Source organism: Xiphophorus maculatus, chromosome 5 (genome assembly GCF_002775205.1).
Source record: "Xiphophorus maculatus strain JP 163 A chromosome 5, X_maculatus-5.0-male, whole genome shotgun sequence".
Lineage (NCBI taxonomy): Eukaryota > Metazoa > Chordata > Actinopteri > Cyprinodontiformes > Poeciliidae > Xiphophorus > Xiphophorus maculatus.
The window spans coordinates 25,956,130-25,972,387 of NC_036447.1; the positions used below are offsets into that span (position 1 = coordinate 25,956,130).

At 42.2% G+C, this 16,258-nt stretch overlaps 1 protein-coding gene across 1 annotated transcript; it reads right to left on the reverse strand.

Moving 5' to 3' along the window:
* Positions 1-11,020: 11,020 nt before the first annotated feature.
* Positions 11,021-12,585, reverse strand: ier2 (immediate early response 2). The gene has a single exon (XM_014469299.2). The coding sequence runs from the start codon at positions 12,370-12,372 to the stop codon at positions 11,827-11,829; it is 546 nt and encodes a 181-aa protein (XP_014324785.1). The 5' UTR covers positions 12,373-12,585; the 3' UTR covers positions 11,021-11,826.
* Positions 12,586-16,258: the final 3,673 nt, after the last annotated feature.

The window sequence follows — 16,258 nt, forward strand, 5'->3', positions numbered from 1 at the left end:
CCCAGACGTAGCTGGAAATGTAGGAAAATGAATACATCTTTATGCAAACTGGCCTTTCACCCACACAAAAAATCTAATATCAAAAAGTATTTATAAAAACTCCAAAATGGAGATTTGAGAAAACTTCCTATTTGTGTTTCGTCTTGTGTTTTCTTGTCTTTATATTCTAATACGCTATTTAAAAGTAGTCCAACATACACATCCGTCCAACTTCCTGCCGCCATGTTTAATTCCCAACAGGTTGTTTTGAAGCAATCTGATTGGCTGATGTAGGTTTTAGCTTTGCGCTACACTGCCCCCTATGTGTTTGGCATGTGAAAACAACGCTCACGTTTGGATCTGAGCTCATTTGTGTGGCTGAAAACTTTTCTGAAACGGATCCCGTGTGTACAATGTTTTTTTGAACAACATGAGATATTCTATTTTTAATAGAGATCCAGCTACATGTGTACAAGGCCTGAAGGTTAATACTTCTAATCTGATCTCTGAAGCAACAAGTTTGGCTGCATAAACCTTACACGGACGTTCACAGTGTCTCCTCCTGTCGCCTCCGCCTCTCTGAAGAGCCCCCTCTCCATTTCCATTTCTCTCTCTACGTCTTTCATCCTTAATCTTGTCTTCTCCGCTTGTTTCCACGAGCTCAGCCGAGTCTAGTTGCTTCGGGGATTTTGTCCTCGGCACTTCATTCTCAGAGACGCCGCAGGCAGATCTATTTTAAAAAAAAAGAAAGAAAATACTGGAAAGTGCCAAATGTTTTGAACAACAGATCATATTTATTCGTTTTCCCGTTCGTGACACTATCAGACTTGGCATGTTTTGTCTTCCAATATTTTTAGGTAAACTGAGGAATAAACTTTTTAAAGAAAATAGTTTGATAGCCAAAATCCACCAAAAATGATGCTAAGCTAGAAAAAAAAAAAAAAAGTGAAAATCTTCCAGAGGAAATTGTTCAAAACATACAAATTTTGAGAGAGAATTGAATAAACACAGGTTTCAGGTGAACAGTTTCCTGCAAGTGGTCAAACATTTCAAAGGACTCGAGCACAAAGTAGTGTTTCTTGTGCAGGAGGAACTCCCTGAAGCAACTGCGAAGCATCCATCTCATTTTAAAGCATACCATCCAACGCTCGGGCCAGTAGAAACCGAACCAGTGCCACACTAGAAAAACCATACAGGATTCATTCAGCAAGTTAGGGGGGGATGTGGTGGGGAAAGAAATATACGAGCATACATGGCAATTTAAGATAAAAAAGAAGTATTTAATTACAGATTTGCATGTGCAATGTGCATGCCACTATGTGGGATTAACAAATCAACTTCAGGAACTAAAAAAAAAAGAAATTAAATATAAAGAAAAAAGGATATATATGTAAAAAAAAATTATATATATATATATAGAGATAGATGTTTCTAAGAGCAATGTGTTTCTTTTTCTTCTATTTTTAAAAACAAAAAATGTGAAAAATCTTTGCAAAAAAAAAAAGAACAAAAATATATAATTAAAAAAAAACAATGACAAAAAATGGAAATGATTTTGGTGATGAAATCAAAGAATGTTTGTTTGTTATATTTGCCAGTTCTTTCACTGGGGAGGGGGGGTAAACCGTGGGGGCAACAAAGTTAGATGAGACTTTAACTAACCTTAGGAGGGGGGTGGGGAAAAAAAAAAAAAAGAACAGAGGATTTTAAATAGCGGCGCAATGCATACATAGCTTTTCTTTGATGAAAAACAATTCCCTTTGAGAGTAAAGAGTTGCCTGAACCTGAATCTGGTGATGTTATTCCCATTTATTCTGGCTATGAAGTCCCTTCTTTTTCTCCCTTTCTCTGACCATCTCTTTCTCTTCCTCGGTTTCTTTCTCTATCCTGCTGTTTCTAAAAGTGCATTTTGTAATTTAAAACTGAATTCTTCCTAACGAACCAGAATAAACCAGAGAGAATGCATTATACCCACCCTTCAGTCTGCTTCTTTTGTCCAACCCCTGAACACTCTTTGCACGTTTAGGATCAGACATGGCAGCATTTTTGTGGTGTTGCCGGCAGTCTTCACAGGTTCCTAGAAGACTTGAACAGCTGGTATTATTGTTCATTATGAGGAAATTATGTTTTTCATAATGTCATGAGCTAATTTTAGCCGCTGCTAAACATTTAGAGGGCATTCTAAATGATTTGGACTGGACAATAAACTGAACTTAAAGATGCATATTTCAGCATTTGTACACTTTCTCCTTTTCAGCTATGCTCAGCCATGTTAATTATAGTGTAGTTGTTTTCATTTCTATACCCAAAGTTAAAGAATGTAAAAATGGATAAAAGAAAGAAATCAAAAAGTTGCAAATATTTTATTGTATCATACCAACTGTATGATGCAGTCAAGTCAAGAAAAAAGTAGTGATAGCTCCACCTTAAATACGAGCTCAAAAGGTGGAGATTTATATGGCAATTTGTTCTTTGAGGAGAAAGAAGTGTTGCATGAGAGCAGGAGCTTGAAGATCTAATGAACTGGCACCCTACCGGGGGAATTAAAAAGCGCATGTGATGAACCCAGCCTTCTGCAAATTAAAGATGAGGAAAAAAACTCCAAACACCTGAATTCTGCCAGAGCGGAGGTAAGTATAAATTCTGCTTCACCTCTTAGCCGCCAGTATTATTTTAATTTATTTGATTATGATTTGATTTATTGTTACTGTAGAGTGAACTGTACAACAAAATTAGTAGTACAGCTGTTCTTATGGCATTTATAAACAAACAGTCTAAACATATAAGACTTTGTGTGATCTGGGGGGGAAATAGTGTCTATAGTGGGCAGGACGATCGAGAGCTGGAGATTTCAAGGAGCTGCTCTTCAGCCTGTTGATGGTGGATCCGGCGTTTGTGACGAGTCGGAGCAGCAGGAGCAGGTTCTGGAAAGATGGTTCATGAGCGTCCTCCTCTGCAGAACTCCCCAGCCTCATCGTTTCTATTAATGTTGCTCAAAACACCGACGATTCTCTCCGAGTCCGACCATAATCCACGTGGATCCTGGCGGTCCCGACATCACCTGCGGATGAAACGAGTCCGGTGGAAGCCACTTGTCGCATCAACATGACATCAATGTCCCGTCTCCAGCAAAACTGCTCCACAATTATGTTTGACTTGTCCGGCTGTTAAGAGGGTTGAAAGCTGTTGCGTCCCTGCAACGCCGCCATGGAAATTGACAAATGAATAATTAATGGCTAAGTATATAAAAGAAAAAGATTTTAGGGCGTGCCGTAGTGGTTAGCGCGACCCATATTTGGAGGCCTTGAGTCCTCGGTGCGGCCGTCGCGGGTTCGACTCCCAGACCCGACGATATTTGCCGCATGTCTTCCCCGTTTCCTGTCAGCCTACTATCATATAAGGGACACTAGAGCCCACAAAAGACCCCCTGGAGGGGTTAAAAAAAAGAAAATGATTTAAAAAATTAACTGATAAATTAAAATTAAGCTGCCAAAGTTCCTGCACATTTTCAGAAAATCCGCCCGTTTGTATGCGCAACTTTTCCGGTTGCCAAGAGAGCTGAAAGCCACTGTGTCTGTGCGCGCCGCCATTTGTAGCTTTAAGCAACATCAGTACTACGTTTGGTCCTTCAGTGGTTGCATAAAACACAGCATCAGAGAATGGAAGCAGCTGGAAATGTTACTTTTCTCCACGTGTTTTTTAGATGGGAGTATTTAAGTATCTGTAGTTATTTTACAGACATCAGGACGCCGTTTGAACTCATGTTTGAATTTAAATGGAGAAGCTGTAGGCTGTTAAATAGGGTAGGCAAGCATAACCTTTGGCTTCAGCCTGTTTCATGTTTGGTAAATTGTTGGTTGTAAAGTAGTATTTTGTTTAGTTTTCTTTTTTGTAGTGTTGTTAATTTGCCAAAATAAAGTGAATCTGAACCTGAAGGCGCCCTAAAATAAAAAAGAAACAATGGAGAACTTAAACAAAACTGTTAATTTGGTACATGCGTCGAATTAAGTTTATCCAAGGAAATATGCTAAGTTCATTTAGATGTCTTGTTAAACAAACGTAAATAAGTAAGTTTGACAAACTTAATTCTATTGCATGTAACAGTTCAATGCAATTTCTAAATTAAAAACTCCTCTTTCTGAAACGCTGCCTTCAGGAAGTCATTCCATGGCTCCCCTGCTAACGGTTTAGCAAAGTTTTTAGCAGCGTTGCACTGAGAATTAGTTTGCATGATGAGCTCAGCAGTTCCACCAAGTGTTTGGTAATTGCTGCTGGCTAGTCTGAAGGAGCTGAGTGGAGAGTGGTGCTCTGTGAGGCGGAAGCTCGGAAACTGCAGCTTCATCATTGAAGGCGGGGCTAACTCCATGCAGGCTCTTTGCACAGCTGAAAAACGGGAGACTAAAGGATTTCTCAAGCATGCATGAAAGAAGCAAAGCAACACTCCGGGTATGTTTCTGATGAGGGAAAAACATTACGTTAAGTAAAGCTCATGTAATGTCAATTTAACATAATTCTGCCCCTTTAACTGTAAAACAAGCCACATGAAATGGTGAATATCGTTATTTTAAGGGCTGCTCTTCTGGCTGGTTGAGTTTTAGGCAAGTAACAGAAGTTTTACAAGATGCAAATGTAAATAATTTTGCAAAGAAATTGACCCTGCCTCCTGTTTTGCGCTACGTCACTGTTGAGAACAGTCTGTGGATGAATGCGTCTCACCTGCACATTCATGCGCAGCCTTCTACACGTTCCCCTCGGCTCTCACCTCTGTGGCATCCCCTCCCCATTCCTACTTTATTCATCGAACCCCCTTCTTTTAATAATTACTGAATCAATATGTCCTCCTCCTGTTCTGTGTGCATGCTGCCGCTGACCTGTCCGCTCCGCACCCACTCAAACATACAGTCAACCCACGCTAAGAGCACGAAAACACGCAAGCATGTTCAATTTGATTTGGCTGAAAAGATAAAATTATCTGAGCTGGAAGGTCACTAAAAGCATTACCTCGAGCCATTAGACTGCCCACGACACCATTCACACACACACACACACACACACACAATCAGATGTTTCATGAGCCCCGTCCTTCTGCAGCTCGGTCCTAAAATAGTATCCCCCTACATTTTCAGCCGCCTCTCGGCATCAGTGCATCACTTCCTGTCTGCCAGCTCCGCAGCGGCCGCACGCAGTCAAATACACTCCCACGTGGACATCAGCATCATCGTTTACCTTCTACCGTTTACATTGGGTAGAAAGTACACGATGTTTTCCTTCTACCAAAAGAAAACATGAAATGATTCACAAACACCATTCTCACGTATTATCTCCAAACAACAATGCTGGCAACTTCCTCTCCTTCCCCAGATAAACACACAAGTCAACGATACAACTTCATGATCATTGAATCTCACAATAAGGTCAAGGTCACACATTCACAAAAAGTCTTTTAGATTTACGTTTTCTGTCAGAAAAAATGACATTTTTAACTCAGTGATGTTAATAAGGTAACATTCGTGCAAACTGAACGCAAGTTGATTTAAACACTAAAAGGTTAAGACATAAACCTAGCTAGCCGAGCTTCGTTAGCGTATATGAATTTTTAAGAGATGCAATACATACTGTACGTAGGAATTGCTACAAAATTTCACAATGCTACTGAAACGTTGCAGCAGCGACGCAGTAAAAACACTTGATCTCATGCTGCACTATGCAGACTCTCTGTCTGCACTGGTGAAGATTGACGGTGTTTTTATCACCTTCTTTTCACCTCAGTAAGATGTGGAGCGATGACTCAGTGCCCAGTCAGCTATGTTGGAAAAGTTGCTGAATTACAAATTCGCTTGCTAACTGCAGCAGTACAGCGCACTCAAATACATCAGTATCTTCACCAGCTTGGTCAAGCACATAAAAACAACACAACTTTAATTTGTTCAGTCAGTGCAAATAGGAGCATAACAGTCAATGTAAAATAGGTAATGAGCTGAAACTGACCAAAACAACAAGTTGGCTACCTTGGTAAAACATGTTAAAAAAACAACATTCAAATGGTTCAGAAAGTGCAATTATGAGTTTAGAAGTAGACTGAATAGATCGGGCTCATTGTTACCAATTGCTGATTTAGGATTTTTTTCAATATTGGGACCGATACAGATATTAATACGGGGTCGTGCATCAAAATTCACCCAATAAAACCCTTCCTTTAGGCTCGACCTTCAATAGCTCAGGATAGCGCTTAACTTTTTAATTAGCGTAGATTAACGTTTTTAAATGTTCTTTTTGTGGTATTTTGTTTCATTTTAGATCATTGGTAGCAGACATACATCAGTTGATTGACATGAAATACGATTCTTGATTTTATTGGTGGTTCCCATGTATTTGAACTGAAAATCATTTGGTTTTATTCTAACAGAATTTGAGACCCAGAGGAATAGAGAGCTACTTTTAATGTTTATTAAAAAATAAAAAACAGCCAGGAAATTCAAATGGATTCACTTTGAGCAGCTGCGTCTCTAAGGATAACTCTTCTACAACGTTACTCTAGCTATCCAGTAATTTTTATACAGTTGCCACAACAGACACAATTTTAAGACCACCTCATAAATAATTTGCTTCTGAACAAATAACCATGGCAAGATATGTTGTGACCTCATGGCTTGTGCTCCTTTGTGCTGCCTTTTAATATGCATCATTTGTTTACATTTTAACGCCTCTTTCAAATAAAAAAAAAAAAAGGTTTTGTTGCATAAGATTGCCGATCTAATGCAGCGCTAAAATGTGTCTGCACCTACGCACATCTGCACCCAGCTCCTCTGTTCGTCACTCTGTTCATCTGCCTCCATCGCAGGCAGGACCACGGCGGTGGATGGATGGATGAATGCACGCATCCTGTGACATTTCCGGTCCTGTTCTTTTTTTAGCTCCGAAGCTGTCAGGGCTCCACGTCACTGCGACTGTCTGGCCTCTGCTCTCTGCATCTTAATCATGCCGCCCTCCCCCCAGCCTCTCTGTTGCAGGATCTGGGCTGGGAATTTGTTGCTGGAAACATCTCTGTTGAAAACGCAACAAGAATTTAGGAGAAGAATATTTTTCCTATGCAGGGGGATGTTGGAGGGTTGTTTTTCCCCGTATATATATATATATATATATATATATATATATTTTATGATAATCCAGAAAATTTGAAATGAACAAAAAGGATAGGAAAATGTGCATTGTGAATTTCTATTAGAACCTTAAATTTTGAATATGTTTGTGCAACAATCAATTATTATATTGTACATTATAACTCCACATTATGAATGAAAAGCCTACAGAGGTCAGTCAGACGTTTTTGTCTCTCTAGAGGAAATCTTTTCTTTTTTTTTACTGCATCTTTACAAACAGATTGTTCACTTAAAACGTCTCCAATGTCCTGAGACGCTTCTTACATTATGAGTTTGCTAATGTTGCATCACCTTGTGTGCATGAATGTTTTCTTTGGCAGCACATGTGGAATTTATCTGCAGCTACAATCTGTTGCCAAGAAAATGCATTGTTCGCTCCAAAACTACGATTTCCAGCTATTTTACGGTTTTGCAGACCTAAAGCTTCTTTCACCAAACATTTCCGTCACAAATGCTGGAAGCCGCCTCTAATCATCGCCTAACAATGTGTGAATCACAAAGGGAGGTGAAATTATTCCGCTCAGTTGTGAGCATTCAGACATGAGGGTGGCAGTGCAGGATGTGGCGCTGATGTTAGGGCTTCCTGTAAAAGTTGTGTTGGACATTTCTCCAGGTCATTCTCTTTGGGTGTGGACCCTCGTCTATTAAGAAACAATTGCTTGCTGAAGGCGTGGCCTGGACGCCTCCCTGGTGAGGTGTTCTGGGCACGTCCCACCGGGAGGAGGCCCCTGGGAAGAGCCAGGACACGCTGGAGGGACGATGTCTCTCGGCTGGCCTGGGAACGCCTCGGGATTCCCCCTGAGGAGCTGGAACAAGTGGCTGGGGAGAGAGAAGTCTGGGCCTCCCTTCTTAGGGTGCTACCCCTGCGACCCGACCCCAGATAAAGCGGAGGGACGGACGGACGGACTCTTGAAGTTTTAAATATTACCTGTATTTACTTTTTGGTTGGACAGTGTTTGATGAGACAATGTACTGTAGAACCTCACTCTGCTTGAAACTCCTCTACAACTTCATCCCTAACCCTATTGCTGCTTTCTTGGTCTTCATTCTGCTTTTTATCGCCGAATGTTCTCTGAGAAACTTCTGAGGCCTTGACAGAAGAGCAACATTCATACAGCATTACACACAGTTTGTGTCTAGTAATCACCAATTCCAAGGCCTCCGAATGCTACTGGGTGTTTTGGGTTTTATTTCCGGGTGGGAGTTTTTGCATTTTTATTTATTTTTTTAATCTATAAACCATGCAACCTTTTCTCACCACTTTATAGTAGCGTGCCGCTTTCTGTTTGTCTTTAACATGTAAACCAAATAAAAAACGCTCAACGTTTGCAGATGTGACGGAACAAAATGTGAAAAGATTCAAACGGGACAAACGCTGTCGTCAGGCACTGTAACTATTTGAATATGTAGGCAGGAATAGTCTGCGGTTCTTCTGAATCCTTTCAAAATAAATGTGTATTGAATATTTTCACACCCCTGAAAAAAACCAAAAAAACAATCACATATTTAGTGATTGTCTGCTTTAGCTTGTTAAAGCCTAAAGCAGATGAGAAGCTTTTTTGTTACTAGGAGCTGCAGCAGTAAGAAGTGTACAATTACCAAGCCAGGTAATAGACAGAGGAAAGTGACAAATCTGTGAAGTGTTTCAGTAAGACTATGCAGAGAACATATGAGAGAGGCTTTTTGTTTTCTTGCTGAAGCATCCCGAGATGGAAGAAAAAATAACAAATCCCCATCATCTTTCCTGCAAGGAACATTTTCACCTGGGTTCATGAACTGATCATTCCATGAAACCAGAGGGAGACGCTGAACTCGTCCACAGTGGGCCTCTTTTCAAAACACAATGACGTTTGATTGGATGGAGCTCCTTCGTCTTCCAGGGACACGTTGTTTTCTGAACACCGCGCACCGCTTCTGTCGAGTCTGGCCGCGAACGACTTGGAGCTGCGAGACGAGCAGCTCCCCGAGGAGCAGTTGAGGCACATCGATTTGCCAAATCGATGTGAGCATCGTGCATCCGAGGCCTCCTGGCGACTGAATGCAAGAGCGCTTCAAACAGGAAGGGGCTTGTAGGTTTTATGGCTTCATGAAAAATGTGAGAGGGAGGGTGACTAACACCAGCGACTTTTATCCTCTTAATTCCTCTGTGATGAAGAATGTGACTGTTTGGATGATGTAGCGTTCGTGACTAACCGTGACTGTTCAGGGCCAGGGCTAAGCCTTGGTTTTTCTCACATTTTCTTCTTCTTCTTCTTCTTCTTCTTCTTCTTCTCACTTTAGTAACACAGGTCACAACAATCTTAAGCCAATCTTGTTGTTTTGACGATTTTCTTTCGTTTTTGATCGGCAGACTGACGAACGCCATCGCGTTCCCTGCAGCTTGAAGAGGGATTTCGATGGATTTCAAAAGCAAACATCGCAGGGCTGAGCGCCCAGATGGTTTGACCCAGATCCCGGCCTTTTGTTTTTGAATGCTTTAGCCAGGGAGTGATAGAGCTGGAAGATTTACGTAAACAACATCTGTGTGGGCGTAGCCTTATCAAAACAGGAGTTGTTTTCAGTCAGTCAGTTTTGCTCATTGATGTGACTCGAAGGGAAATCTGAGGAGTTGAAGACATCAGGACAGGAAGGGCGTTCTGTTCGTGTTTAATGCTGTATTGATTTGATCTGGTTTTATTGTGTTTTGAATTGAGTTTTTAAATTAGCTTTGTCATTTGTTTTTATGCCTTCTTTTCTCTTACTTATTGCAGATGTTCAGCACTTTGTTTCAGCTGCGGCTGCTGCTGTTGAAGCTCCACAGCGGAAACAAAGTTGCTGATGACACTCTTATGATTATGCAGCAGGGAAAATGCCCGACTTCTTCTCCACAAATGGATTTTTTTGAACACGGTTATTGACTCTATATTTTTTGACAAACTCCAGAAAATCAACACGCATAAGCAAATAAGAAACAAAGAAGTCCATGAATGAATGTGATCAAATTGAATGGTGCAGGGAACAAGTCACGCAGGAAAAAAAAAAAGACTAGATAGCCAAGAGTTGAAAAGTATTTAGTAAGGATGCAGTGCTAAATAATGTTAGCTTAGCTCTAACTTTTAAACAAATGTTTATCTGTCTAGGTATTTAGTAAATTTCAATAAGCTTTTACAATATCCACTAACTTTAATTACGCTACATCACAAATGACCTAACTTACATACAAGTTTTTGTATTTTGCTTAAAAACGTAAGCTGTTCGGGATTTGGTGCCAATTTCATTTTTAATTGCTGCCTTAAAAGCATACGGACAAAAAAAAAAAAACGTATTTTCCCTGCAGTTAATGACGATAACCTGAGCAACCGGGCCAACCAGACCGACGCCATAATTACCATCCACCAGTTTCAGGGTGAAGACTGGAGGCGGCGGGCAGGAAGTGGATGATGGAGACGGCCTCGGGCTGTAAACACCACCTGCTAACTTTATGGCTCTTTTTCTCCCCCCCAGCAGTGGCGTTTGGTCCACAAGCTGCTCTGACGGAACGTTGCATAACTTTAATACCCCCCCCCCCTATCTCTCTCTCTCTCTCTCTCTCTTACCCCCGTAATAAATCAGGGTGAGATCATATTGGGAAGGAAGGATGTGATTCCGAATTCCTTCCTAATCCGCAGGAAACGACACGCCGAGGGGAAGCTGTTTGCGAGGGGAAGTCTTTTAGTAAGCAGGAGATTAACAGCACCGAGTCATTCCTGGTGCCGAGTCGTGCCAGCCTCCACCCTCTAATAAAGGATTAACCCTGTGAGCTGTGTGGTCTCGCAAAAAAAAAAAAAAAAGTGGAACACCGGGAAATCTCGCAGCTCCTCCATCTAATCGTTTTGAGATGAAATGAAGACATCGAGACGAGCGACGGTTAGTCTTTCGACAAGTTTATTACAAAACATAAACATTGATTTCATCACATAATTATGAAGCAGCTTGACATGTGAGGTCATGGTATTTCAAGGGTCAGACATGAGCAAGATGAATCACAGTAAAAACAAAATAAAAAAAATGTCCAAACGGGGTCACGTGTTGAAAGTCCGACGTGCACGAGCCCGGTTTGTTAGAGCACCATATGAATGCAGGATGTAGGACAGTCCAGCAGCAGTAGTATTGGTTTCACGAAGTCCACAAGAGCAGCTGAATGAGCCTCGGCTGCCCTTCCTCTTTCAGTGTTCGCGTTGGGTTTCCCGTCATGAAGGCAGGGGGGGAGAAATTCCCTGAATTTCGGGTCTGGCCTCTTGCGTTTCTGCACGGGTCGACCTGTGGTCAGCGGCTCACCGCTTCTGCTTCTTCTGATGAGCACCCTGCTGCTGCTGCTGATTCACAAACACACGGTCTGACTCAGCAGCTGCCACTTGTTTTGGAGTCATTGAACTGAAGATGAGTCATAGGGAAACAAGAGGCATCGCAAACCACAACTTCCCCCCCCTTCAGTTTCTTCCTCAAACTTTCCAGACCTCTGGCCTCCTTCCTCGTTCTCTTTCTCCGTCTTTCTTCGGGGCTTTTACCTGCCCCGGCAGGCGCACCGAGTTTGGCCGACAACTCCTTCCGTGGCACCTGTAATCCCTTTGTCCCGGGACTGCTGATGTAGGTCAGCTCGGCGCTTACACGGAGTTGACAATCACTCGATTTCAAACAGTCCAACAAGAGGCTAGTTTGTCTCTTTCTTTCAGAAGGCAGGTATGACTTGATTCAGAGACAAAGTGGCCAGGGACTCTCCAGCCCCGACGCGACAGCTGGCCAACGGAGCGTCATACCTCTCCTCCCCGGGCTCTAGCCTCGCCCTCTTGCTGGGAAGGAAGTCGGGCGCCGCCGACGCTTTGCCCCGGCGTTTCCTGGACTGCCTCGCCGGGCTCAGGTTCTCTTTTTCTTCGACAATGTCAAAATCATAGTCATCCACCTTACTGTCCGACTCCTCTGTGGCAGTCTCTGAGGAGTTTCTGTCCGACAGGGGCTCCGGCTGCGGCTCCGGCAGCACCGGGCTGGAGCTGGTGTCCATCGCCTCCTCCGGAGCTGACAGCCCTCCGCTCGGCGCCTCGCTCTCCCGGGAGGAGTGGTAGATGTCCCGGGCAGACTTCATGACCAAGGACAGCAGGAGGCTCCGGTGGAGCCTCAGTCCCCCTCTCTGAGTCCGAGAGGCGTACAGCTTACTTATCGACACGGCCAGTATCCGCCTGGCTTCGATGTTGACTTCCATTGCTGTTGTGGCATTCATTGTTTGATTTCTATATATAGCCTATATATATATATATATATATACACTCGTAATTACGCACGGTTTAACACTTGTATCAAAGGCAGTGATGGTTGTTTTGGCTCTAAATATCACTTCACTTCTCAGTTTCTAATCTATATCGGAGTTCGATCTTCTGTTGTTCACCAGTCGGTCTTCTGTGGTGCTCGGAGAAATGAGAGTACCCGAGTAGTAGGGCGGCGTTTTATTAAGTCTATGACGTAAAGTGGACTTCATTCCTCAGTTAGTGACAAGCAGGCGCCTCCCACACCTGCTGTGGCTACACCCCCCAGGCGCGCGCACACACACACACACACACACACACACACACACACACACACACACACACACACACACACACACACACACACACACCTACTCAGACACACCATCTGTTCCGTCTGACGATTTTCTCTCACACTTAATCCGTGTCATTATTTAGATTTTTTTTTTTTTGCTAGAGCTGACTAATTTAATTAAATTCAGTAAGGTTGCATCATCAGCCATTTTTCCTCTCCCTTCTTCATTTCCTCCCTTCGCGATTTTGAGAGATGATGCAGATGCAGCTTTGTATTGAGAAGATATTAGCCTGTGTTGAAATATTGTACTTAATTCACGCTATTCACGAAATGACATTATATTATATTATCATATGAAGTTCTATACACGCGTATAGAAAGTTACTGTATTGCCTAATTCACTTCTTCTAATACACATTTAACCGCAGTCTAAATAAGGCATGTTATAATTTATTCATTTATTATTAACAACAACAATAATAATAATAATACATGTATAATATTTATTATTATTGATAATAATAACGACAACAATAATAATAATTAATAATAGAGACAATAACAATTAGGATTTTAATATTAACAATACTAATAACATTAAAAATCATAATTTGAATTGTATTATTATTATTATTATTATCATTATTATCCTTTGCAATGTGTTTTAAGTACGAGTTCCTCTTTCGGATATGCACCATAAAGAAATGATGTCAGTCAGTGTTTACATTCTGGTGAAAACCCAGCCAGCGGTTCGAAGAATTTACGTGGGAGAAAAGAAAAACGTGTCTCCAGTTACTGCGGGGACTTTCTTTCTCTGTCAAACACACACACACGCTGCGCCATGTCACTCTGTCCCTCTCTCTCTCACACACACACTTGCCACAGAAAAACACACGCAGAATAACACACACAGACACACGGTTTCCTTATATGTACTATCCGGTAGTAAAACGTCGCGCGCTCAGTGGAAAAGCCGTGACGCAGAGCTGAGCCCTCCTCCTCCCGGCCAGTGCGCGCGCGCTCTCCCCTCCCCGGAGGACGCTCACAGCAACAGTGATGGCGTCATCTGAGCTCCATATTTGGAGTTGTCGCCGGTGTAAATAAAAGGTAACCAGGCAGCGAAACGGCTGGGTTCAAGGAGTACGAGTCTGGCGAGTCTGCCTTCGTTCGCCTCTATCGGAAAAATAAATCATTTAAGAACGCTAAGTCAGCAAAGGGGACCCCAGGCTGCTTTTATCGAGTGCACAAGACGCTCATTTTTTTAATGTCACATGTTTCATTGAACTTTCCAATTCTATTTTTCTTTTTTTTTTTTTTTTACGTCATGGGTCTCAAACTCCAGCCTTCAGTGGTTGTTGTGCTAGTGTATAGTCAACCTCACCTCAGTCAAATGGTACATTGCCTCATTAGCATGCAGTCAGGTTCTGAAGATTCATCCTGATTAGCATTTTTTGTATTTTTAATTCGGGTTTATGGAAGCAGAGATGGGCTGCACTGTGGCGCAGTTGGTAGCACTGTTGCTTTGCAGCAAGAAGGTCCTGGGTTCGATTCCCGGCCCGGGGTCTTTCTGCACGGAGTTTGCATGTTCTCTTTGGGTTCTCCGGCTTCCTCCCACAGTCCAAAAACATGACTGTTAGGTAAATTGGTCTCTCTAAATTCTCCCTAGGTGTGTGTGTCTCTGTGTTGCCCTCCGACAGACCGGCGGCCTGTCCAGGGTGTACCCCGTCTCTCGCCTGGAACATTAGCTGGACATAGACACCAGCACCTCCCAAGCTTGACCCTTTAAAACCATTTTTTACTTCCTTTGTGACTAACTTTGTGATTTATTTCCAAATAGTTCAACCAGCAGAGAGACTGTCTATGAAAATCAAACTGCAAAGTATGCAGATTAATTCCATGTTTTGTTTTGGGGTTTTTTTTTTTTCTTTTCTTTATGCGAGCTTTAAAAATCATGCACCACCAAGAAGCAGCACAAGCATTAAGCAATTGTTCAGTGTTGGAAAAAGGAAGAAAAAAGAAGTTGCAGCCATGGAAACCTCTCAGACAGCAGTACTTGTGAACTCGCATATGATAAAAACAAAAATGCTGAACTCAAACGCCACACTACACCTTAATGCTTCTGCGCATACGTTGTAAAAAATGTGGATCAAGAGCAGATACATCTTTAATCCACATTGTGGACAGAAAAAAATGATTGGAAATAAAATGCTTTATTTTGTGGAAAGGCTTGAAAATTCTTTTTCCCTGGAGCGGTAGATTTTGGAGACTTACATTGCATGTGATGTGCGAAAGCGAAGCCTTTGACTTTAGGTCTGCAGCCAGGCGTTTACCATAGAGACGGTGTTGTGTGTTATTATCCTTGCACCGCCTCTGCCTGCGGCCAAATGTGCGGCGCAGTGTGTGAACACACAGAAGCAGGGTGGGGCCTGTTTCTTCTCCAAGCTGTGTTTCTCTCTGAAGAACAAACACTGGTTGGTAGGGCCGGGAGTTGACCTAGTTGCAGAAACATGGCATTTACTGGCAGACACTGAAGGAGGAAACATGGGAAACAATAAAGACTTTTAGAAACAACAGCAGAATTTCAGAGAGTTTCGAGGTTCATCTTATCTCTGTATCCCTACTTATTTTGTCTTCTTTTTTCTTTTTTTTTCCAACCGGTTTTGCAGTGCATATTTCCATCAATGCATATAATTAACAGGAATTGGAAACTTGCTTGCATACAAATTTACAAAGGAGCAATTGCCTCTAATCAGTTGCAGCTGATTATTTTTCTGCTATGGTGACCGACTTTATTGGCGTTTCAATGAGTCACGCTCTGCTCTGAAAGCCCTTCGTTTGATTCAATAAAAATAGTTCTGAAAAGCCACAGCGCACTACCAGCAACCACACCAGTAACACGGATGCTGTTGCAACAGTTACCCCAGCTGTAGCTTTCTAGTAATTTTTACCAGAAGTGAGGGGGAAATAAAAATAACCTTAGAAAATGGAAAGGTGTTTAAATTTTTATGCAGTCACGCATGTATTTGCAGAAACAGACGCATTTGTTTACAGTCCAGCTAACGTTGCATAAAAAGCCAACGGCTAATTTAATCTTTTATTGCAGCAGCATAATCTTACAACTGGACGAATTTATTCATTTGGGCAAAACGCAATTGTTTTAAACTCGTCAAAGGCACTTTTTCATTTTAATCTGTGGTGGTGCTATCAATTTTGAACAACCTTGGATTGGCGTTTGAGTCACTCGCTGACTTTAGGCCCATCTTACACTCTCACACTCTTTCTCAACCAAAGTCTTTGAATGGCTCGAACAGATTGTTTGTTGACAGGTGGGCCGGTAAGCAGCTTAAAGGCAACTTTTTCAGTCTCCTTTTAAATCAAACCACTCCACAGAAGCAGCTGCTGCTAGATTTAAGTTCTGCCGGGAAATCAGTCTGGGAGAGCTGCGAATGTGAGTTTTTAAAAATGAGCGCTCGGAGATGTGCTGATAGGCATGGGGTCCATCAAGGGTCTGCACATGGCCCCACTGCTGTTTTCTCTCTGACTTCTGCCTCTTTGTCTCTTTCTAGGTT

Coding starts and splice junctions, on each gene's coding strand:
- ier2 (XM_014469299.2), bottom strand. CDS start 12,372: ATGAATGCCACAACAGCAATGGAAGTCAACATCGAAGCCAGGCGGATA.